At 43.0% G+C, this 23,084-nt stretch overlaps 1 protein-coding gene across 1 annotated transcript in view; it reads right to left on the bottom strand.

Annotated features, from left to right (window-relative positions):
* Window positions 1-23,084, bottom strand: part of LRMDA (leucine rich melanocyte differentiation associated) — a 1,077,594-nt gene that overhangs the window by 1,045,017 nt on the left and 9,493 nt on the right. The window contains exon 3 of the mRNA XM_054572518.1: window positions 10,947-11,047. Within this exon, the coding sequence (XP_054428493.1) occupies window positions 10,947-11,047 (101 nt within the window). The remainder of the gene's footprint in view (window positions 1-10,946; window positions 11,048-23,084) is intronic.

Raw genomic sequence — 23,084 nt, forward strand, 5'->3', positions numbered from 1 at the left:
CCAGAATTTCTCTCTTTGGTAAACAAAGCCCTGCCTATGAATCATCCAATTTCTCTTTGACCCACATCAAACTAAATCGGCAGAAGTTCCTGGTAAGATTTTCTGCTTCCAACGATCAAAGTCTTTTCCCCTCAGAAGTTCCACACATTCACTAAAATAATTTGAGACTTCATCAGAAAGCCATTATGCCTGCAAACACTAAATTATTTAAGTGATTCCTTGTATATAAATATTTCATATCAGAAATTGATTTCCAAATGAAGTGCACATGAAGAATGACCACACTAAGCAGTGTCCGAGTACATCTTGCTGTTTTAAAAGAAAAAAAGAAAAAAGAAAGTAAAGTACAGGCAGTATTTTAATGTAACTGAAAAACTGAATTCCACACAAAGTCATGCATGATTATACATATCATCTATGTAGAAGTAAAAAATTGCTGCCTCCAACTCCCTTTGTATCAGACTAGAAACACCATACCCAGGAGAATCTTCAGGAAGCAGAGATAAATAAAAGGGTTTGAACCAAAATTTTAGTGTGCTAAACTGGATACTTTTTTAAATTGCCATGTCTTTAAAGCACTGAATTTTAACCTTGGGTAACACCAGGTTAAGATTTTAAGCACTCCAACCCTAAAAAAGCTCTGTCTACCAGCCCCTATCCTATGTCAAGGGACAAAGGAAAAAAAATCCTGTTTCTCAAAGTTGTGAGATAAAACAGGGCTGTGGTGGACCCCAAGCCTTCAAACACATACTCCCTCGGTGGCATGAACAGCAGTCACATTGAAAGGGATGAATCAAAAAAGAGATACACAATAAACATCATTAACCTGGGCTCCTGGCAGCACAGAACAAACCAGCTCAAAACAAATGGGCCCTGAAGACTCCAACAAAAACTTTCCAGGCAGCCCTAGGAGCACGACAGCCCGGGACCTGGGGTAGCCCTGGAATGTGGCAAAGAAGGGGAAGTGCGCAGGGGGTCCGCACTGGAGCCCCTCCCGGCCTTCTCTGACAACACTGCTGCTCCTTTCCTCCATCTTCTCCTTGGGTGCACAGGGAAGAAGACATAACAAGACCAAGCGGGGCTGAACCCAGTAAAAAGATGCCGACTTCTTACACCAAGCCAGTGGCACCAAACGAAGCAAATGAGCGTACACATATAACCCCCAAATGAACTATTCAGCAAAGCACCACTTTGCTGATGGAGACTTAGAACAAACACACACACACACACACACACACACACACACACACACACACACACACACACCAAACTTTCACCAGAGCAATAGCTAAGAAGAAAAAAAATGTAACTCCTCAAGCCTTAGCAAACGCTAAATCCTGCTCTCCTTAGCTGCTGCATTCAGCTTAATGTAGCTAAATTAACAAAATGTTCCCTTGGCATTTAAATTTTTTCTTTCATTTTTTTCTCCTTATAAGCAGAGTTGGTGGGTGAAGCATAGTAAGTCAAAAGACAAAGCAACTTCAAAACAAAAATCAGTTATTTGTAAACAATCCTTGTGGGGATTTTTCCCCCTCCTCTCCCCCCACCCCAAGAAAAACAGCCCTGCCAGTTATAATGGAAAGCCAAGTAAAGATAAATCAATTAGCTTGCTAATTTCTCCCCTCTCATTTATTTAGCTCGGCACTGTATTTGTCGTAATTGACTACAATTATGTTAATTACTAACTCCAGTATAATTACTATATTTATTGTCATTGAGCACGCGATGTACCCACAGCAAAGCTGGCATTTGTCGGGCATCAAGAAAGCAAACTGTCGAGAGGTGATTCTCGGCAAACTGGCGGATGTGGCTTCAGCAAATGAAAGGGCAAAAGAGATTTCATGCAATGTTAGTTTGAAAGCACCGGTTCATTAAGGATATTAATTTTCTGATAACTACACATTTAAGTATGACACACTAGCGCAGTATCTACAGGATTTCGCAATTATTAATGCGTGACAGTTTCAAATGCTAAGTGAATCAATTAAACAGCAGCATTCACAATTTGAGAAGAGATAACTGCTTCATAACTACCTAAGACTACAATTTTCACATGACAAAAAAGAGCCATTGAGGCGCCTTCAAAACCTGACAGGTCAAGAAAGAAGTTTGAAACAAAAGCACCTTACAACCATCATCTCTCCTCTTTACTTGTCAGATCAACTTTGCTAGTGTCTCCCCAGAAACGGCATCACATGCCAGCTGCCACAAGGTGATTTTTCATGTCTTGTCAAAGAAATCTTTTATTCTATTTGCTCTGCATTAACATGTTACATTTATTGATCAAGGGCCTGTTCGGCAGCCACAGCAGGGCACTGAGCTCTCCATGCCTACGGGGCTTTGATGTCCCGGTGACATTCCAGCTCGAATAATGCACATACTAAATGGATTTAATGCAGAAATGTGTTTGGACCTGACAGTTACATTAATAACAGCCCCTCACACTGATAAATATGCAATTGCTACTATTAAGAGTTACCCAATTATGGGGAAAATATTTCTCTACCTTAAAAATAAATCCATCAAGGAAAAAAAAAGTTTTAACAATGGTGCATTCTCTTAAAACACTCCTCCAGCTGCAGAAAGCGTGTCTGTGGGGGTGGGGGGAACTCTTAACACCCCCATCTTCTGCCCTCCCCTCCAATTGTTTTTAATGTCTTGCTTTATCTCAAGAAAGGTTTGGGGATTTTTTTTAAACCTCTTTTGTTGGTCTTCCCTGCTCTACCCGTCTCTTATTTCTTCAGAACCAGAGAAAAAGCAGACACCCAGGAGACTGAAAAAATTGGGTTCTGTATAAACTCAGAGAGGAGCTAAGGGGAGGTGGTGCAAAGGTGGGGGGCACATAGCTGATCTCCGTAATGATGGTCTGGAGAAGGAGGTGTCTTTTTTTAATATAAACTCTAAACGAAACATGAACATATGTGTATGTCTCTCCCTCATTTAAAACCCTAAGTGACCTTGTGCTATGGCAGTGATGGGGGTGGGGGTGCAAAGGGGAAAAGAAAGCAGCTGGGAAAGAAGAGACCTTTTAATAAGAAAAGTCTCAGCCAGGGAGAATTTGTAGTTATTATATCCTGCAATTAAACACAGACACTAGCAAAAAGCATAATCGCTCCCCTTTCATCATAAAGGAGCTAGGGAGCAGCTGAAATCACCAATACTGCAGTCCCTGAGGAGGAAAGAGGAAAAAGGCTTTTCAGATGGTGGGTGTGTGCATGCGAGTGAGTAAACGTGCAAGTACAAACACACACACCCCACATCTTCTTTTCCCTCCAGACTCAAACTCATGCATGCAGCAATCCATCTCAGGGTTTGCCACCTCAGTGCCCAGACAGCAAGCAGTCTGACCATGGCACTGCTGAGCCACTTCTCCCTGTGACAATGGCCTCCATCTGGCCCACACCTCATAGCCCAATGGGAGATAGAGGATGAGTTCCCTGGAAACACCCACCTCCGAGCCAAATCAAGAAGGTTTTAGAAAAACAGTAGGGAGGAGGAAATGCAACTGAACTCTGAGGCCTCCAACTTGGAGCTGCAGGATCCACTGTGATCCTACTATGGTGACTTCCACAGGCTGCTCATGCTTCAGAAAAAAAAAATCCCTCTCCAAGAAAGAAATAGCCTTATAAATAGCCATCCTCTTCTCTCAGGAAGAAAGCAAAGATTTCTACTTTGAGAAGCAGTTTGAAGTAAAACTGAAATCAGAAGGACAGGGCCATTTAATCCCAGCTCTGCCGTTTAATCATCAGGGTGGTCTAGGGCAATTCCTAAAGCAATGGTTTGGGCCTAAGTTCCTTTACTGTAAAATCTGAGTAATAATAGTCCCATAGTCAAAATGTTGTTGGGAGGATTGAATGAAATAACACATGATATGTGTTCTGCCTATCCTTGGCATATAGTAAGTGTTCCATGATACTGGTTACTCATTAACAAGACAAATATGACTGATGTCACTTATCCAATCCAGTGCCCCTGGACTCCATTGCAGAGTAGAGCTAATCACCTCTAGGTACTTATTTGCAAGTCTGCTTTATTGCGAAGCTCATCAAGAGCCACTCTGCAAGCTATCTCAAGCAGAGTTCAGAGGCCTTCCTCAACAGAGTGCAACTGGCATGGGGAAGGGAGAATTCTTTTTTGTCCAAGGTTGACCTGTGCCCTGCAAAACATTTAGTGTCCTCAGCCTCACCCACTAAAAGCTAGTAGGACCCCCTATTCCCATCCTTGTGACTAAACTTCATGGTTAAGAACCTGGAAGGCCAGTGAATGGAAAGCCTGAAAGGCTGAAGCTCACCAGTCCTCTGCCCTCCTCCCCTCAAAACACCCATGCTCCCAAAAGCCACCCCAATAACACAGAGGGCAGCATTGTCCACATGCACAATGGTGACCTCAGGATAGAAAGCGGGGCCAAGGGAGAAGATGAAACAGTAAGGCCCAAGATTCTAGGGGAATAAATTGGGTAAAAAGGAAAATAAAAGGCATTACTAAAAAGTCTAGGAATTTCTTACCCTTGTAGCAAACACTTTAGGAAATATAGAGACAATATTCTAAATCACCTTCTAAATTACACTGCAAGTTATAGGAACCATCACCTGTGAGGAAACTGAACTTCACTACGTCCGCTTAGACAACCCTCTCCCACTGGCCACCACTTCCCCTGCTCAATCTTACCCACAGTGACTCAATAGCCCATTTTCTCTGGCCAAAAAGGTGGAAATCAAGGAAAGCAGGACTTTGGGAGGAAGGAGGATGCTATATAAACCTGCTTCTTTAGTGATCTTCCTCCTTCCCTCCCTCAAACTGTTGTTGGTAGTTCTAGTCATGGAAGTCACTCCAGAAAGTGTTGTAAGTACAGGAAATCAAAGTGTTGCTACTGTGACATTAAATATTACCTGCCAAGTCATTTTCCATATCACCTTTTTATTGTATGTTCTGTATTAGCAGCTGGAGACACTAGAGTTGACAATGATATTCTTGGAACAAAAAAGATGCTTTTCACAACATTGCCCAGTTTACAAAGAACAGGTTTCCAACATACATAGACCCTTGCCTCCTTAGAACTTATTGATGCCCTAGATCTATTTTGAAAATTGACCAAAAAGGTTCATCTTTCTAAAGCCTATATTTTCTACCACCATCTCTTCCTCTCTCAGTGCTTCCTGACATGACTTCTCTTGCCACCCCAACTCCAATATCAGCATACTCCCCAAGTAACACTGATGCATTTGGATTTTGAAAACAAGGCTCCTGACTTCAAAGAAACTCATTGATGAAGACCCAGTGCCAAAAGAACATGTGCTTTAAGCTGTTCTCATGAGAGTCTGGGTGAGGAATTTTCTCTCACCTATTCCCAGTGTAACATAAACAAATGTATGCTCCTAGCTGGAAGAGATGAAAAGTATGTACGATATGAGTGGGTTTAGCCAATGGAACATAAGAGGCCTTTAGAGAACTAAGGTGTTTGTATTGGTTAGTATTGTGCTAGGTTATGCTGCTTTAACAAATATCCTAAAGTCTTATAGCACAGATTTATTTCCCTTTTACAGTCTATGTCCAACATAAATCAGTTAAGATTTCAGCTCATTTATGTCGGAACCCAGGACTGATGATCATAACAAGTAGAAGAGAAAGTTGCAAATTGTACACCAGCTCCTTAGTTTCTGTGCACCAGTCACACCAAAGGGTACAGAGATACAGAAACAGACTGTGTGCTGAAGAGGAGGAAATTCTGAATGTCTGTGAGGAACTCCAATATGACTACCAGAGATGGTCCCTGTGGAGGACCAAGCCTGGGCTTTTGGCCTCACTAGCACCGTGTTTAAGCTGCAATCATAACTATTCTTATTGAAGACCTATTATATGCCAGGTAATCTGTCAGGCATTTCACACACAGTTATACTCAACATTTTTACAATTAGCTTAAGGCCAGTTAAATCACTGGCGAGTGACATGAGCAGAACTCCAAGCCAGGGTGGTCTAACCCCAAAGCCTTGGTTCCTTTTAATTCCACTGCCCATTTTCCCAACTGATAAGCAAGATAACAGGCCAAGTTTTATACAGCAATTCATAACAGAAATAGAAATGTTGGTGTGTCTGTTGTAGAAGCTGTGACAGTGACCACATGCTGCCTCACTGCCTAGAAGAAGGAACAAAGCCACCATCTCTTATCAGAGGTGCCTAAACTCCCCAATCCTTCACTTCCACCCTGGCCAAAGCCTGGGAAGCTACAAGTAAGCTTCCACCCAAGAAATTTTCTCCTAAGCAATTTTCTCAATAAGTGTATTTATCAGAGTGATGCTAAGTAAGATGTGACTTCAAATAATTTAAATTTTAAAATATAAGCTTTCTGTTGCCATAGATCAATTAAACCCCCTCGATTTTATGGTCAGATTGACACAGGCATATTTATCACTGTTTGCCTTGGGAGCACTGCTCTTGCCCTCTGTGTTCAACAAGCTCAGCAGGCAACCCACTCAAACCACTCAGGGCCCTTGGAGGAGAGAACGGGGCCACCAGGGAGAACTCTGGCCTTTCCCAGTCAGAGAAAAGGAAAATGAAGCTGGAACAACTCATTAACAAGCTCTCTGTGCCTTGAGCAGATCAAGGAACCAGCACGGACTAAAATTTAGGATCTCTTTATTGATCAGCACAGTAAAAGTAAAATATGAAAACCCCAAAAACAAGCTCAAGGGAGAACTTGGGACAATGAATATTTAAATATTCTTGGTACAGAAATTGGTACAACCTCTCGAGGGCAATCTGACATCTGTATCAAAGCCCCCTGGCAATTCTGTCTCTAGAAAAATGTCCGTAACAACTAATCAGAGACACATTTGTCAATCAGTATTACAAGGCTATTTATAATAGAGAATTTATAACAGTAAAAAATCTGGGAACAATCTAAATGTCTAACACTAAGAAATAAAAAACCATTAAAACTATAATGCAATATTTATTGAGGTGGGAAAATACTTCCAACACAATGTAAGCATCATTTTTTAAGATATTTGGCATTAATAAAGACAATAAAATGTTAACAATGGGGACTTCTGGGTTGTAAGACTATCAGTGATTTGAGAGAGGTGTTTTCATACCTTTCTGAGTTTTCCAAGTTTCTGTGTTGATCATTGTTCTCATAAGAATAAAAAATTTTTGAAATAAAAATCTAAGTTACAGTTTCATGGAGATGTAGACATTGGACTGATGAACATTAATGCATTCAAGTTTAAGGGGCAACCTGATTAGCTCACTGAACCCTCTACCCCATTCCAGGGTAGATAGCACAACCCTGCCCCCAGAAGCGTTGTCCAGGAACAATGAAACCTGGAATGAAAGGGTGGAAAAGAGAAATGTTTAAGTCTTTTAAAGGAGCCAGAAATGTTATTCGGACCTATTGTCTTGCTTCCCTTTCCAATTTACAACCTCATAGGACACATACTAGTTCAAAGGTCTTTCACTCCCCAGGACAAAGTCATAGAAACAATACAGCCTGAATTTCCATGACCTTCTGCATGGAGATGTAAACAGTTTAATATTGGATAACCCAAAAGAAGGAAAGGAGGACTCATGATAGTTAATACAGAAAGAAGACTGAAATGGAATGGGAAGAAAAAAATGCATAGCGACTTAAAAGTTCAGAACTTATAAATCTATACCCACCCTTCCCTCCAGCACAAACAGGTGGCCATAGGGAGAATCAGCAGAACCATCACTTTCATAAATAAGATTAATAATGATGATGGTGTATGGCTATGAGTTAATGGTAAGACAACAGAGAAGGATGATCCTAACATTAGTGGTTAACTGAAGCCTGGAACCTCCCTTATAACTAACATCTTGACAAGACGTAATACAGGTGTGACCACATAAGAAGAAATTCACATGTTAGCATATGCACAGAATATCTCTGGAAAACTACAAAAAAGTGAGCAGTGCAGAGGAGAACTGGAAGGTTATAGGACATAAGAGCAAAGGAGACATTCTCTTCACTATTTGTAGTTGTGCCATGTGCACACATTAACTACTCAAAAAATGAATAAATAGAACTCCTTGCCTGAAAACAAACTGTGGCCCAGAATACAAATGGACTGCAGCTGATTTTACAATCCATAGGAGTAGCAAAATTTGTACTGGGGTATCACTCTGTTTAATACACTGACATGACTCTGGATGTGAAAAGAAAACCTGCAGAGATGTTCTAAAAGGGCAAGGGGGATTTTTTCTGCATATAAGAAAGTGAGAAGAATTTTGTGTTTCTGAGGACAGCTCTGGGAAGAGGATAAGTGACACGGAAAAGAGAGGAAGGGGCTGGGAGAGAGGGGCATCTGGTCACATGCAGGAAGCGTGACCATCATGAGAAGCATGGCCAGGGAGTACGCCAAAGATCTATGCTGTGTCAAACTTGCCTGCTGCTGTGTGCTGCAATTACCACCTCAGCCCTCCCCGTACACCTCCAACTGTCAGTAGAAGTCTGTAATACATAGTAATATGGTGTTGGGCTTTGGAGAAAAAAATGGGAGTGTCCCAAGTAGGACCAGACAAGCTGCCCAGAGGAAGAACAGCAGACAACAGAGCAGAGACATGGCTAGAGAAGGGAACTATGGTGAATCTGGGGGCAGGGCAAACTGACCAGGAGTTCCATGGAAACAGTAAAGGGGGCTATGGAGAAAGGTTCTACAGAATGCCGGATGGAATTCACAATATTTCATGTGGTATGATGATCCCTGCAGCTTTGTGGGCTGGGATCATCTGTTACCTACCCACTTTTTAGGAAGGTAAGTGTATGATCTCCTTTCTCTTTCCTTCTCCATATTCTATCCCCTCCACTTTTTTTCAAAAGGAGGATTAGCTGAGCATCTCAAACATCTTTAATGGTGATCCAGCTGAAGGCAAAGATAGATACCAGTGTCTGAACACGCTCATGTCTTCCTCTGACACCCAAGAGAAACAGTGTTGCCTTCCCTCACCTTTCATTTAGGTAAATAGGACAGTCAAAGATGATCCAGTCCCAATTATGCCCATGTCAAGTCAGGACTGCTTTACTCCATTCTGGTCTGCAACTCCCTCCAGCTTAATCAAGTCCTAATGTAAACCTTTCCTGAATCCTAGACCTGGCTTTCCCTTTGCTCGTCTCTGCCCTAAGCCAGCCAGAACCCAGTGTGCAGATCACACACTGACCACAGCACTGACAAGAATAAGCTCCTAACCAGTTTAATAGTTCCTGAACTTCAACACTATCAAAACGTCTCACATCTAAATAAATAAATAAATAAAAATCATAACTCCTCTCCCTCTCACTAAATTTGCCTGCCTCAGGACCCAATATTTCCTCTGATAAACCCTTGTACATCCAGCCCCTCAGAAAGAGGAGCCCCTTCACACCACCAACCCCACTCACCATACACCGACATATACCACCCCACCCAGGGTTCAGCCCTCTCTCTGCCAAAGGAAGACAAGGCCCCTGAGTGTGATAAAGATGTCTGTTTCCTCAGTCTTGACAGCCCAGTCCCATTACTTGGGTCAGCTGACACTCTCCCTCAAGGGGCCCAACCTCTCCAAACCCACATCCGGGCTCTCACCAGCAAGGCAGCCACAGCCAGAGCCTGTAGAAGCCAGTCACACAGAAAGAACTCCTTTCAATGCCCACAAAAGAAACTTTTGCCTGAGTTCACGCTGCAGAGTTATTTAAAAGGCACACATATCTAAGGCAGGTTCAGTCCAGGCTATGTTCTCCATCCTTCGGACATTGGGACCAAAAACCATCCTTAATGTCTTAAAAGTCAGCATTTGTTTGTTTGGCATCCTCTCATCACTATTCATTACTTTGCAACTTTTCAGTTTCCACATCTCCCCACAAGTCCAGAAAAGAACACCCACAGTATCCACTCTTTACATCACCCTCCAGATGCCCCTTCCCTGGAGAAGTGGCCTTGCAGCATGGCCATGTTCTACTGAGCACCACCCAGACACTCTGCTGGTTCAGCTTAACCTTAAATCCCCTCTACCTACTGGTGCCTTAAGGCCCTTAGTTTTGTCCATGTTCTCTCAGACTCTTAATTCCTGACCCAGAAGTTGGGAAACAAAGGCTCCAAGATGTGGAAAGAAGAAAGCGCCTGAGCCCTGGGGTGGGACTTGGGCTCCTCATCTCTCCTTTCACCCCAAGACAGTTGGTTCCATTCAGCAGATAGAACAGGTCACAAGTGGACACCTGAGGGAAAGCCCTGCATGGGACCAGCTGCCTAGGAAAAACCACCACCCTGACAACTGCCCCTTGAGCCCACCGATACCCATTTTCCGAGCACCTCCTACTCCCTGACCCCAAACCAGTCACAATTTAAAATCTTAGGAAGAGTTTAAATAACTGTCTGTATTCTCCATTGGAACAATATACAAGATCACACTTAGCTTTTGTCAAGACTGGAATAGTTGTTAGAGTTTTCCCTCCCACCCACCCCATGTCAATTGTGTTTGAATTACTTTGAAATATAATCTGGGAGAAATAAGTATTTAAGGCTCCAATTCATAAAAAGGCAAAAAAAAATAGAAAGAAAGAAAACACAGACATATACTCTACCTGTAATGTGGCAAATCTTTGGGAAATGGAGTTGTCCAGAAGAGCATTCTTAAATGCCCCCAAAGCATGCCTGCTGATTCCATTTTATTCCTCCCCCAAGAGTATTCTAACTTGTCTGCATGAGTATCAGTGAGAAAGGAAAAGAACAAAGTGAAATTCTCCTAGGAACTTATGTGACATGGATGATGCTCATGCTCACTGCTTTTTCAGTGGCATAATGAGTCTAGCCAGAAGAATCATTCAATGGGGTGCAGGTCCACGTCTTGGATCCCTGCACCTAGGCAGAGCCAGAGCAGGTGACTTTTACCTGCAAGCTGTTACCAAAGGCACTGGGTCTCCCAGACCTGGTCTGTGTCTTGTGAAGGTTACATACCTCAGAAGGTTAAAACTCAGATCAAGCCTCTTTGCGAAATGTCCATAGTCCCTGCCGAGGTGCTCTGGAATTTCTCTGCAGTTCTGGCCTATGTAGGACACCTGGAAATTAAATGGAACAGAAAATGTGGCAAATGGAAATCGCGCAGCTGCTGGCAGCCCTGAGTCATTGATCCGGTAATTGCTTCCGCAACTTTAAAGGCAAGCTCCTCACACAGGTTTTTTTTTTTTTGCTGTTTTTTTTTTTTTTTAAGGCCATATTTGTGGCTGCTTTTCTGATCAGATCAGCTTTGGGGGCTTCAGGACTCCACCAACAGTTCTCCTTTCCTGGTACAGTTAGCATGATAAAGACTAATCCCACCACAATAGAAATTGGACTAAAATTGGCCGGATTTAGATGTCAAAAAAAAAAAAAAAAAAAACCCACAAAACACCTACTAGTGTCAGAGCATGGTGATATAATCACAGCAATTGGCCTCTCATTCAGGGGCCTTTCCAACAGCTGCCCCTCTGGCTCTCCTTCTCCTCCACTGTCCCCCATCTTTCCCAAATACCCTGGTATGCACACCACCTCATAAACACACAGCAGATACACTTACCAGCATTCAACCTGCAGGAAGCTGAACAAATAGGGTTGGACAAGAAAACCTTCCCAGACTGCCAATCCCATCTTATTACCACTGTGTATTAAATGTCCATCTCACTCTGAACAAAGCTTATTCAAAGGCAACAGGACAACGACAAATGGGCAGGACTTCCAAATCTCCCTCATCAAAGGAGCCTTTTGCAATCAACACCATTCTACTTGTAGAGCTGTTCCCTTAGGCATTATTTTATTTATATTATTATTAATCTAGTGTGTGCCCAAATATTAAGAGAACGAACTAAAATTTGATCCCAAAACGTTGGATTGTGACAACGTCAAAGGGCTATCTCACTGCTCCAGTCACCCAGTTTTTGAAACGCATTTTTACAGACAGCACCCCATGGGCAGGCTTGGCAACTCATTCCAAAACCCATTAAATAAGCTTGTGGGTCAGAGTTGGCCAGTGGGTCATGATACATGATACTTCCCTGAAGGACTCCTCCTGAATTGCCAGGTAGAAATTCAGGCCCATCATACAGCTACAGCCTTGATCCTCTCCCATCCCCGCCAGCCACAAATCCACATTCTTCTACTCATACAGACAAGGATGTCTTGGAATGAGTGAGACTCCCCAAGGAGTTATGATTCCTAATGGGAGACAAGAATATGGTGGCCATCTCAGATATTAGGTTTAACCATGTGAATTACTAATATTAAATCATTTTAGAACTACAAAAATACTTTCACATGGCTCAACCTAATACAAATCACACTTCACCCTAGCACCCTCAATGTTTCATCTCTCAATCCTTTCCTATCCAACGGAGACAAACTTCTGACAATACAATATCCTGTATTCACTGTCCTTCAGTAACTTCATTCCTAGAGGAAAGAAAGTAGGGAGAAGAGAAAGAAAAATAGCTGGCTCCAATAAAATAATTTTGACTCAGGAAGGTGCAGGCTAAAAAACAAAGGGCTCTAAGTTCAAGCTAGCAAGTTCTCCCTGCTCTGCCTAGGACTCATCTTTCTTCAGAACCCCTTGTATAATAACTTAACTTCTGCTTCCAAGCCAAGATGGAATCATAAACCAAGGAAAGGCTAGGGATATAAAGCTCAATCAATCTAGGGACTTCAATTTCCCTCGCTGTGTTCACTCAATCAGCAGCCTGTTCTGTATGATAAGTTCATATTGACCCCCAGGTCCATAGTGCTCACCATAAAACCCATGCCTTTCACCCAGGCATGCACCACTGTCTTGTACATATTATCATCATTCAAGACCTTTGATATATACACAACAGAGAAGCTGAGCTTTAGATGTAGCAACTGAGCTTTTTCCTCATAGATCCACCAAGGACTAAACCTATAAGCACCTGGTTTGTCAAAACCCCTCACATTCTATACGGGGAAACTAAGACTCCGGAGACCTGCCCAATGTAATAAGCTTCTTACTGATAGAACCCAGACCATGTCCTGCACCAGGAATAAGGACTTCTAACTTGCAGGTCATAGAGTTCTTACAAATCCACATGTGGATTTTCCTGATCAACAAATGCCAATGGCACATCTATCATATGTTTTGGCTTCAATTTGATTCTTCTTAACTGAAAGGTCAAACACTACTTCATGACATTGTGTTGAAGGCGCCAGAAAAGTGTCAGACACTAGGAAGGGAGATGAATATTTGTGCTCTTTTTTTTTTTTTTTTTTTTTTTTTTTTGGTAAGATTCCCCTTCAGAGGAAACAGTGACACCAAGGAGAGCTATCACCGCAAAGCATTCAAATCATTCACTACATGTCTGACAAGACTTTCATCAGCCTGTTTTATTACATGGTCTTAAACAACACAACATCCCAAGAAAACTAAACAAAGCACAACTTGTTCCCATTCCACAGAGACAAAGACCAAGTCTCCAAAATTTAATAGGAAAACCAACTTGATGAACCATTTGCATATTTGAACCACCTATATGGTACAATGGAAGCTTTTCGAGATAATTTTTGGGTGAAACCAACCAACGAATCATGCTGAAGGGTTCCAATCAGCTGGAACAGGCTTAAAGGCAATAGCCATTGCCAGGCACTGCAACCAATGCTCATAAGAAGAGACCTGTTTAAGAAGTGCTCCTCAGCAGAAGACATGACCTCTTAGGATGTCATGAAGCTTCTTGGAGCACACGTAAGATATGAGACCAGAAGAATCAGACCAAAAACCGTTAGCTTCTTCAGCAAACAGAGAAGGGAAGTACAGACTAATCTTAAAACAGCACAGAAGAGCACATTTAAAATGAGAAGTCATTGCATTAAGTCAACTATCTTGATATACACTAAACTGAGGAACAAAGTTCTATAATTTTAACTTGCCTACCTTATATAATTTGTACCCCAAGACTTACACCTTGTGTGAAATGATAGCATAAAGAGACACCATTATCAGGGAAATTAAAACATATCAAGTTAAAGACCCCTACAGAAAGAAACACCAGAGAGAAAAATATTGCCTGGGGAGGATTTCTACACATACATACACCCAACCCTGCTAAGGGGTTGCAGAAAATTACCAAACTGTAGCACACCATGGGTTTCTTTTTTGCAGCTGGGACATTCCGACTCCCAAGACATTTCTAGAGATGGTGGGTTTGTCCATAGTCACACTGAGAGAAGATTTTATGATACCTGGCCTCAGCCAGGGGTAAGGGATCCTTGATTTTGAATTTTCAGTACTGGCTCATCCATGTTTTCACAAATGGTAGGATTTCGTTCTTTTTTAATGGTCAAGTAATATTCCATTGTATATATGAACCACAGCTGTTTTATCCACTCACATATTGATGGGTATTTGGGTTGCTTCCGTATCATGGCTATGGCAAATAACACTACAATGAATACAGTAGTGCATATATCTTTTCAAATTAATGTTTTGGGTTTCTTCAGATAAATACCCAGAAGTGGAATTGCTGGGTCATAATACAGTTCCATTTTTAACTTTTTGAGTAATCTCCATACTTTTTTCCATAGCAACTGTACCAATATCTGTTCCCACCATTTGTGACAACCCAGATGAACCTAGAGGGTATTATGTTAAGTGAAAAAGTCATAGAAAGACAAATACTGTATCATTTCACTTATTTGTGGAATCTAGAGAACAAAATAAACAAACAAACAAAACAGAAACAGACTGATAGATACAGAGAACTGATGGTTGCCAAAGAGGAGAAAGGTCAAGAGAATAAGTGAGAAAGGTGAAGGGATTAAGAAGTGAAAATTAGTAGTCACAGGGATGTAAAGTTCAGCCTAGGGAATATAGCCAATAATATTGTAATAACTACATATGGTGTCAAGTGGGTGCTTGAATTATCAATGCGGAGGTCAGATCTCCTTGCAAATTATAAAATTGTCTAACCACTATGCTATACACCTGAAACTAACATAATGTTGAATGTCAACTGTAATTGAAAAAATGAATTTTTAAAAAAATAATAAATTTGCATTACTGGGAACCCTGTCAGAGTAGAAACAGGCCTGGCACAAGTTCGAGTCCTTATGCTGCTACTTACTAGCTGTATTATATTATCTTGGATGGGTCACAATTTTGTGGAGTGTGTTTCTTCTTCTGTAAACTAGTCAAACACCAACTGCCTCCAACATTTATTAAATGTCTACCACCTGGCTGTTATCTACTCGATTCTTATGAAACGGCTCCTTGAGTCATATATTATCCTCACTTTACTTATAATACAGGAATGAGATAACATTCTTTGAAACACAGCACTATCCTCTGCACCTAGCAACCACTGGATAAATAAGTGAATTATACCAATATCCCTACGGAAGGAATTTGGTTTTTGATGTCTGTTTGGCACAAAATTTCAATGCCCAGGTTTCAAGTCTGCACTTGGATCTACCATTATATTGAGGCCACTACTTTAATTGCCATAGCTAGTGGAAAAAGATTGAGAACTCTATGCTTTATATAAATGATGCATTCAAGCCAAGAGAAGGTCAAACGAAGTCACATCCAGGTTGAATTGAAGGTTTTAGAGAAAGTAGAGGGAGAACTAATCTCCAAGCATTTGATATTGAGGCCTGTAGAATTCTCATTATTTTAATTTTATTGGTGATATGGGTTTTTTGATACTTAAACCATCCCTTTATCTGAAGTTTATAGTACTCTAAATAAGAACTTAGAAAAAAGTTATATCTGGTTTTATATTTATATATTTAAGCAATATTGTAATAAAAATAATATTAACTCTATGGGCTAATAGAAGTTCCTCCCCCATTTATGAATAATCTACCAAAGTCTGAGAAGTACCATGTGACACATTCAAGATGTTATGTCTTATGATAGCTGTCAATAGAAACTGTAAGGGGCAGGATGCTAAAAGACCCTAACTTCTGGTCTGTCACTCAGGGTTAGAGTCTTCAGGTGGTTTTAGGACATGGGGCACTAATGCCCCAGAGGCATTTCCCAGCTCCTCCCCTGGCAGGTCCATCTGTTTAAAACAGTCCCCAGGGGGCTCACAAATGTCTCACCCACAGGTCGGTGGTTGCCCTCAGGCTCTTTGGGGTGGGCTTAAGGCAGGAGGTGTAGAGAAAATCAAGTTTGGGAAACTGGGGAAGAGAAAAGGAGGCACGGGAGAGTTCTCAGCCCCACTGTCAAGTCCTCCATGAAGCTGGAAGAACCTACATCCAGAGAACGCTGGGTCTGAAATGCAGAGACCTAGGGTCTGAGGGGAAGGGGACCCTTCTTTGGCAGAGGTCACCAGCCTCTCCCTCTAGGCAGCCACGTTAACTCCTAGGAGCCCCTTTTCCTTGCCAACTAAATAGGACCCATCATTTTTAACCTCTCTGCCAGGCTGGTACCTCCCTGGCCCACTCTCTTCTGAACTCTGAGAAGGGGGAAACATTTCCTTTAGTCCAAAACTAATCTCAAATCTAATTGTGCCTGACACTACCTGCTTTAGGCAATCCAAGGGGAGAACTTCAAAACCTTAGAACTATCTCTCTAGGGTGTACAGGAAAGGGTGGGAAGTTGGAGGGCTGCCTTAATCGAAGGTTAAAAAGAGAGACCTGGCTTTTCCAACAAGTAAAAGGCACCTGGTCCCAGAGTGGCTGAATCTCTCCCTCCAGCAATGACTAAAAACACCTGAGGCTTCACTACAGGGCTGAAAGCAAACAGAGCTGGTATCTACCAGCCAGGGTTGAAATTGGAGTGTTGATTATTTCCCATAGGCACCTATTCAAGAAATCAGGTGCTGAAATAAGGAAATGGGAGGGCTGTAGCCTTCTACCTGCCCTGGATAAGGAGCCACTGGTTAGGAGCCGGAGCCAGTCTGCAGTGGACCCTTGACCTAGCACCTGCCGGGATGCATCATGATTTCTCTTTGGTGAGAAAGAGGCACTTCTGCATTTCTGGACTCTTTCCTCCGTTATTTACGTTTTTTAAAAAAACTAAAACTTACACAGGCACACCTAGGGGATATGAGGGTTTGGGTTCCAGGTCACCATAGTAAAGCAAGTAACACAATAAAGCCAGTCAATCTTTTTGCTGGTGGAGGGTCTTGCCGTCAACTTACAGAAAATGCAATATCTGCAAAACTCAAGCAAAATACCAAAATAAAAAGGTAAGCCTGCCCTTTATAACAGCATTTGTTTGGTAAAGACAAATATAATAAAATGTCTTCTTCAATCAGTTTTTCTTTTAATTTTGACTATTAAAGAAATTAAAACTTTTTTTGTAGGCCCTGAAAAGTATGGTGGGCTGTGGGCACTGACCACTCTACGTAATAGAGAAGCCCACCCGGCTGGCCCTGGTCGGTGAGCGCTAGGGGCAGAGGGAGGAGGAAGCTACCAGGGCGAGCTGGGGAGCCTTCCCCCTCCCGCCACAGCCATGGAATGTGCCAGCCTCAAAATGGGTGTGTGTCCTCACCAACCTAGGGCAGACCTGGGCACGAGACGAACTTCCCACCTGCACACCTGAGGTGGAGCAAAGAGCCTGTTTAACCCTGGACGCCGCTCGCCCCAGTGCTCCCTCCCCAAACCAACTGTGCCCCAGCGGGGGCGGGGCAGGACTGGAAGACTTACTTGAGATCCACTGACCACGAGCCCAGCCATGGCTTCGGGACGGACTTGCGACCCTAAATGCAGAGTTTGGAGCACAAAACGTGGTAGCAGCGGGCAGCGCGGGCAGAGCTTTAGTTCCGCACTGGGCGGTCAGCTGACCCTGCGGAAGCCGGAGGCGCGGACCAGCATCGGGACCTCGGCTCAGCTGTGAGCCCGGCGCCGCCCCGGGCCGCCCGCGTGCAGGTGAGCCTCGGCAACCCTGGCGCGCGTGCGGCAACAGGTATCCCGCAGCGCCCCGTGCCCCGTCAGTATGGCGTGACCGTGTAACTTCCGTGCTACCCGGGCTTCCCAGGACCCTATCGCCCCATGAGGGGGTCAGGGGACCAGGAAGAGCGTCCCCTAAAACTCCATGCCCAGAACGCTACTGCGTTAGTAGGCTCAGACTGGGCGGGGGGGGCTCCCCATCAGGGGCACCCCATCTGAGCCGTTAGTGGGGAGGGAAGCAGGGGGAGGGTGTTGAGCGAGGCCTTTCAATATTTCACAATCCGGATTCTATAACTGTCTTCAACTGCTAGGCGGAGGGGCCTCTTGGCTGGAACGCCCTTCCCAGCTTTTGAGAGGAAGAACTCAGGGGAGACCTGAATGGACACCTGGTGCGGTGGGTTTCATTTGTGAGAGAGGAGAGAGGAACTGAATTTCCCTATAAATAAAATGTTGGCTCAGATAATGGTACCCCTGTTGACAGTAATAAGCCCTGGGAAGAGGGTTCAATGATCTGCCCAAATTTCAGGCTTCTTTTGTTCCCGCCCCTTTTCTCTCCCCCTTCACAGAGTAAAGGTATTTGGCAGGCTCAAAGTTATCCATGGGGTCAGACTACACACACACACACTTTCCCCTCATCTGAAATTGAGGCCTGGCCGTTACTGCTTCCTGCCTGGATGAAATCAGGCCTGGTGGGCAGGTAACTGGAATCTCATGCGGGTCCTCAGCTGAAAGAATCCAAACTGTCTCCCTGCCTTCACGCCTTCACACCCCCATCCCAAGGATACACAAAACTATTACAGGATACCAGTTCGTTATCACACTATCACCTGTCCCCTATTTCAGCCAAGAGCTCTCTTCATACCAGTGGGTATAGGCTCCATCCAAATAGAGAAAGTAAAACTAAGCCCTGACTTGCCCGACTCCAGGTCTTATATGCATTGCAAATCTATTTGTAATCATAGTTCCCCAACTCTGTCCAGGGCTTTTCATTGTTCGGTGTGTCCAAACAGCACTTAGAAATTCTTGGTTATACAGTTAGGATGATAATTATGGTCATGGTTAAGCGTGTTGTGGCTCTCATGGCTGTCTCTCAGGCCTGGTGCCAGCGCATTGTAATGTGAACCCTTATTGTCAGCATCCTGATGAGTGGTGTTGACCTCTGAGGGTTGACCCGCCTGCCCCTCTCTCTGCTGGGAGGAGCGGGACACAGCAAAGTGGAGCTGTAAGAACATAAACCTGGCTGTGTTTACTTTGGGGGATTCCAGGAAATGCTACAACAAACGGTCCTACAGGCCAAAAAAGAAAGCTTGCCCTTCAGAGATAAGGGGGATCAAAAGGAATCTTTCCAGGCCTACTGCCCCATGACCAGCTCCTCATGCTCTTCCTCCCTCCTTCTCTGCTGGACACACCCTCTCTGGTCCATTGTCCATTTTTGTCTGCTTTTCCTGCCTGAAAAGGAGGAAGTGGGCCTAGTCTCTGTTGGTCATGACACTCTGCCCTCCCAGACACCTTTCACCTTGACCTTCCTAGAAGGGTTTTGACCAGCAGGAAAGATAAACCTACTCAAAGATGAAACTGGAACCCCCCACCAGGAGGAGGATGCTCAAGGTCATCTCATCCATGTCCCTGTGTCCATTCATGGTTGTGTCTTCTGAGCATAAACTATTCTTCAGACTCTATCAATAACAACAAAGTGGGCAGGGGTCTTTTCTACCCTCCCCCCAAAGTCCCTCACTACAGTTCCCTCCTCTACATAGCCGCAGGGTGATCATTCTAAAAGTCTGATTTGACCCTTCCTAAAATCTTTTGATGGCTCCTGAGCAACTAATAACACGGTCCAAAATCTCAAGTATGTCCCTAAAGATGTTTTTTCATTCTATCAACCCTTACCTCTCCTGCCTTTTCTCCTACTTCTCCCATCCTCTGCTTGGCTTTTAGTTGTTAGTTTTGCTTAGAATGACTCTGGACCCCACTCTTGTCTCCACTATGTGACTATACCAGGAAGAGATAATTGGGGAAATAATTCAGTTAATTAATTGATTGATTGATAGATTTCAGGATCACTCAGATTGAGGTGGGCTTTGCTGTTTGAAATGTAAGCTGATGACAGAAGGGAGCTATTGAAAGTTCTTGAGCAGAGCAGAAATTTACTGAATGTAGTAGGGAGGACTCCTCTAGAAACAGACTGGGTCAACCTCTGCTTATTCCCCTCAGCTTTTGGAAGTTAGTCTTTAGAACATACAAACAGGAAAAGAAGGAAGAAGAGAGGGAAGGAAAGGGGAACAGGAAGAAAGAGAAAAGGAATCTATCTCTAGACCAAGGAAAATTAGAAGAGAGGGGTCTGGGACATCCTTGTACTTCAACACCTTCTTGAACAAAAAGGGAAATTAAATAGAAATAGCAAAAGATAAACTTCTTCATGACCTCCTTTGGGGAGAGGAGAGAGCAAAGGAATGCTGAGTCAGGGCTGGCCCAGGAGGTGGACAAATGATTCCTTTGCAATATGAGTAGTTTTTAAGAGCAAACAGAGGAGACAAGTTTTCCTGGGGCTTCTCCCTAAACACACATCTTTCTTCTCCTGTCCCAGGAGCACTAAGGGAAAAGAAAGGCGCTCATAGTCATCTGGGCTCTTCCTCAGTCCCTTAACCCCATTTCAGGACCAAATGAAAGTGAGTTACAGGCTCCCTCTGCCTCATCCCCATTTTAGTCCACAGCCCCGGTACCCCAGCTTCCAAGGACCAAGGTACTGTGTTAAGCGCTGTGAGTATACATGACTAAGACATACCCTTCAGGAGAGACTTGTGCTCAGATATTTACAGTACTAAGTTGACAAGAAACACTGTAATTATGATCCTATTTTCTGAATCCAAAACTGAGACAGGTAGCCTAATTTGTACAGTGCACTTATGAGGACCACAGAACAGAAAGTTCAAATCAGATCTAAGCCGGAATTCCTGGGTCTATGAATTCTGGAACTCTTTACATGTGCATATGGAGAGTTAGAAGGTTCAACACATATGACTGGACATTTCCTTATCGCCCTTGATGAAGAGGGCAATATTTTATTCCTACTGTCATCTTTGTTATTATTATTATTCTTTGGCTGAAGAGGCCCTTTTCCCTAGAGTCCTTCCTCCATCACATTCCTAGGGACAAAGAGGAAGATCCTGTTTATTTCCAATCAAGGGAGTTGATTCTGGGGTTGGCCAGAACCAGCGAAACAGGAACTGGGTTCCTAAATCGTCCAGCTCTATGTATCACTCCTGGAGAAAAGGACAGGGCCAGTTAACAAAGTTTTATTAGCATTCCTACCTTTTCTTAGCCGAATTTCTATTCAGCCTGGCCTCACTTCTTTCAGGCCTAGCCCCTGAGCAAATTAAGATGGTTGCTGTAATTAATCATGCCCCAGACCCTAGTTCAGACTCACCACATTCAGATTTCAATTAAAAAAAAAAAAGTCTGGATGTCTGCATACAAAATGCTCTTTGTTGCTGAGGCAGTCTCCTTTCAGCCTAGAGGAGGTTTAGGATGTGTAGGAAAGAGAAAAGGTTTCCAGGCCCTCACTGCAGTATTTGCACATATCTAGGATATCTATCCTAGGAGGGGATTCCTAGAAGGGGATTGAGGATGATCTATGGCCCCAACCAGAACAAATTAAACTTTTAAAAATAAATATTAAATGCAATCACAATGTCTGGCATGAGTAGTCATTGCACAAATGTTAGATTATTGTTATTATTTACTATTATAATAATTATTACTACTATTATGAATTCTGAGTGCCTCTGATTTCCCTTCTTTTTGGATCTTTATAAATGGTGTTGTTGTCTGTTAAAATGCAAACATTAGCACAGAGTAGGGAAGGGAGTGGGTTTAGGGAGGTGAATGGGAAAGGGACTTCTGCTTTTTCACTCCACTTCTGTGATTTTGCAACATGCATACTACTACTTTCATAAATAAAAACAAGAAGTGAGGAAATTGGAAGGGTAGGGAAAGAAAGAAAGAAATTACAATTGAAACTGCTACCTGCCAATTTTTTAGGTTTTCACAAATCCCCAAAACCACAATGAAAAACAAGTCTTATTCCCCAGTTTTCCTGGAACTTGCCCAATACTCCAGTCCTTAGCTGAGCTTGGGAAGGAAGTTATCTCTGGCTTGGGGAGAGGGGCTCATATTAAACTTTTGATAGGGAAAGGCGACATTGACCAGAAGAACCTATTCAACTGTATATTGTCCGGTGGGGTTGTGGGGAGCAATGTCTAAGCCCCAAGTAGCCTTCCAAAATCCCAACTTAACGTGGAGAAGTTCTGCCACTGAGAGGCTAAGGAACATCCCCCAACCTCAATTAAAATATACGGAAATGAGATTTTGAGTCAGTAGGTGGTACCCTGGCATCTATGTTTTTCTCAAGCACCCCCAAGTAATTTGGATCTGTGATCATCCAAATTCACTGCTTTAGAAATCAACTATTCCAACTACTGACTGTGCAAACGGAGACCTAGGGAGTCACCCAGCAAATGAGCAGCTGACCTGAGGCCAGAACTGTAATCTGAAAAAAATAAAACAGACCTCCTCATATGTCCTAGTAAGAACAGGGTGAAGAGGCTGGGGAGGAGTGCCAGAAAGATGCCATTTCACATCTAATCGCTTCTTGTCACGTTTTAACCATTTTCCTCATATGGAGCCCCACGCTGATGGATCAGAAATAACATTTTCAAAGTTATATCTGCAAGGAAATGGCTATTAATGTTCTTCCTCTCCTTTTAGAGCACTGAGGAATACATATTAATTTTCTCTCTACTTATATTGCCTATTTGCAAATTGTATTCACTACCCAGTGCTCCAATTTGTCCTACCCCTGAAGAGATTATGATGAATAAATGTGTTCCTGGAAATAAAATAAAAAATTTGTCACTGAGATTTATTTTTATAATTATTTACAGGAATCATTTTAGAATATATGGGGGGCAATAATAATAATGCACACACAGGGTTCTGGCATGATTTACCAATATTAATTCAGAGTCTCTTCCCACTTCTCCAGAAAGAGCCCCAGTTTTCTGTGCAGCTCTGAGCCCGGGCAAAGCAAGTGTCAGCTGCACCTGGCAACACCAGTACCAAAAGAATGAGGCCAGATGAAGGGCTGGTCAAGCCTTGTAGTGCTCTGTATCCTAACGTAGGAGTCCTGGGTTCTAGACCTAACTTTGCTGCTAACTAGCCGGG

Source organism: Pteronotus mesoamericanus, unplaced genomic scaffold (assembly GCF_021234165.1).
Source record: "Pteronotus mesoamericanus isolate MK-2021 breed Mesoamerican mustached bat unplaced genomic scaffold, CSHL_Meso_final contig_24, whole genome shotgun sequence".
Lineage (NCBI taxonomy): Eukaryota > Metazoa > Chordata > Mammalia > Chiroptera > Mormoopidae > Pteronotus > Pteronotus mesoamericanus.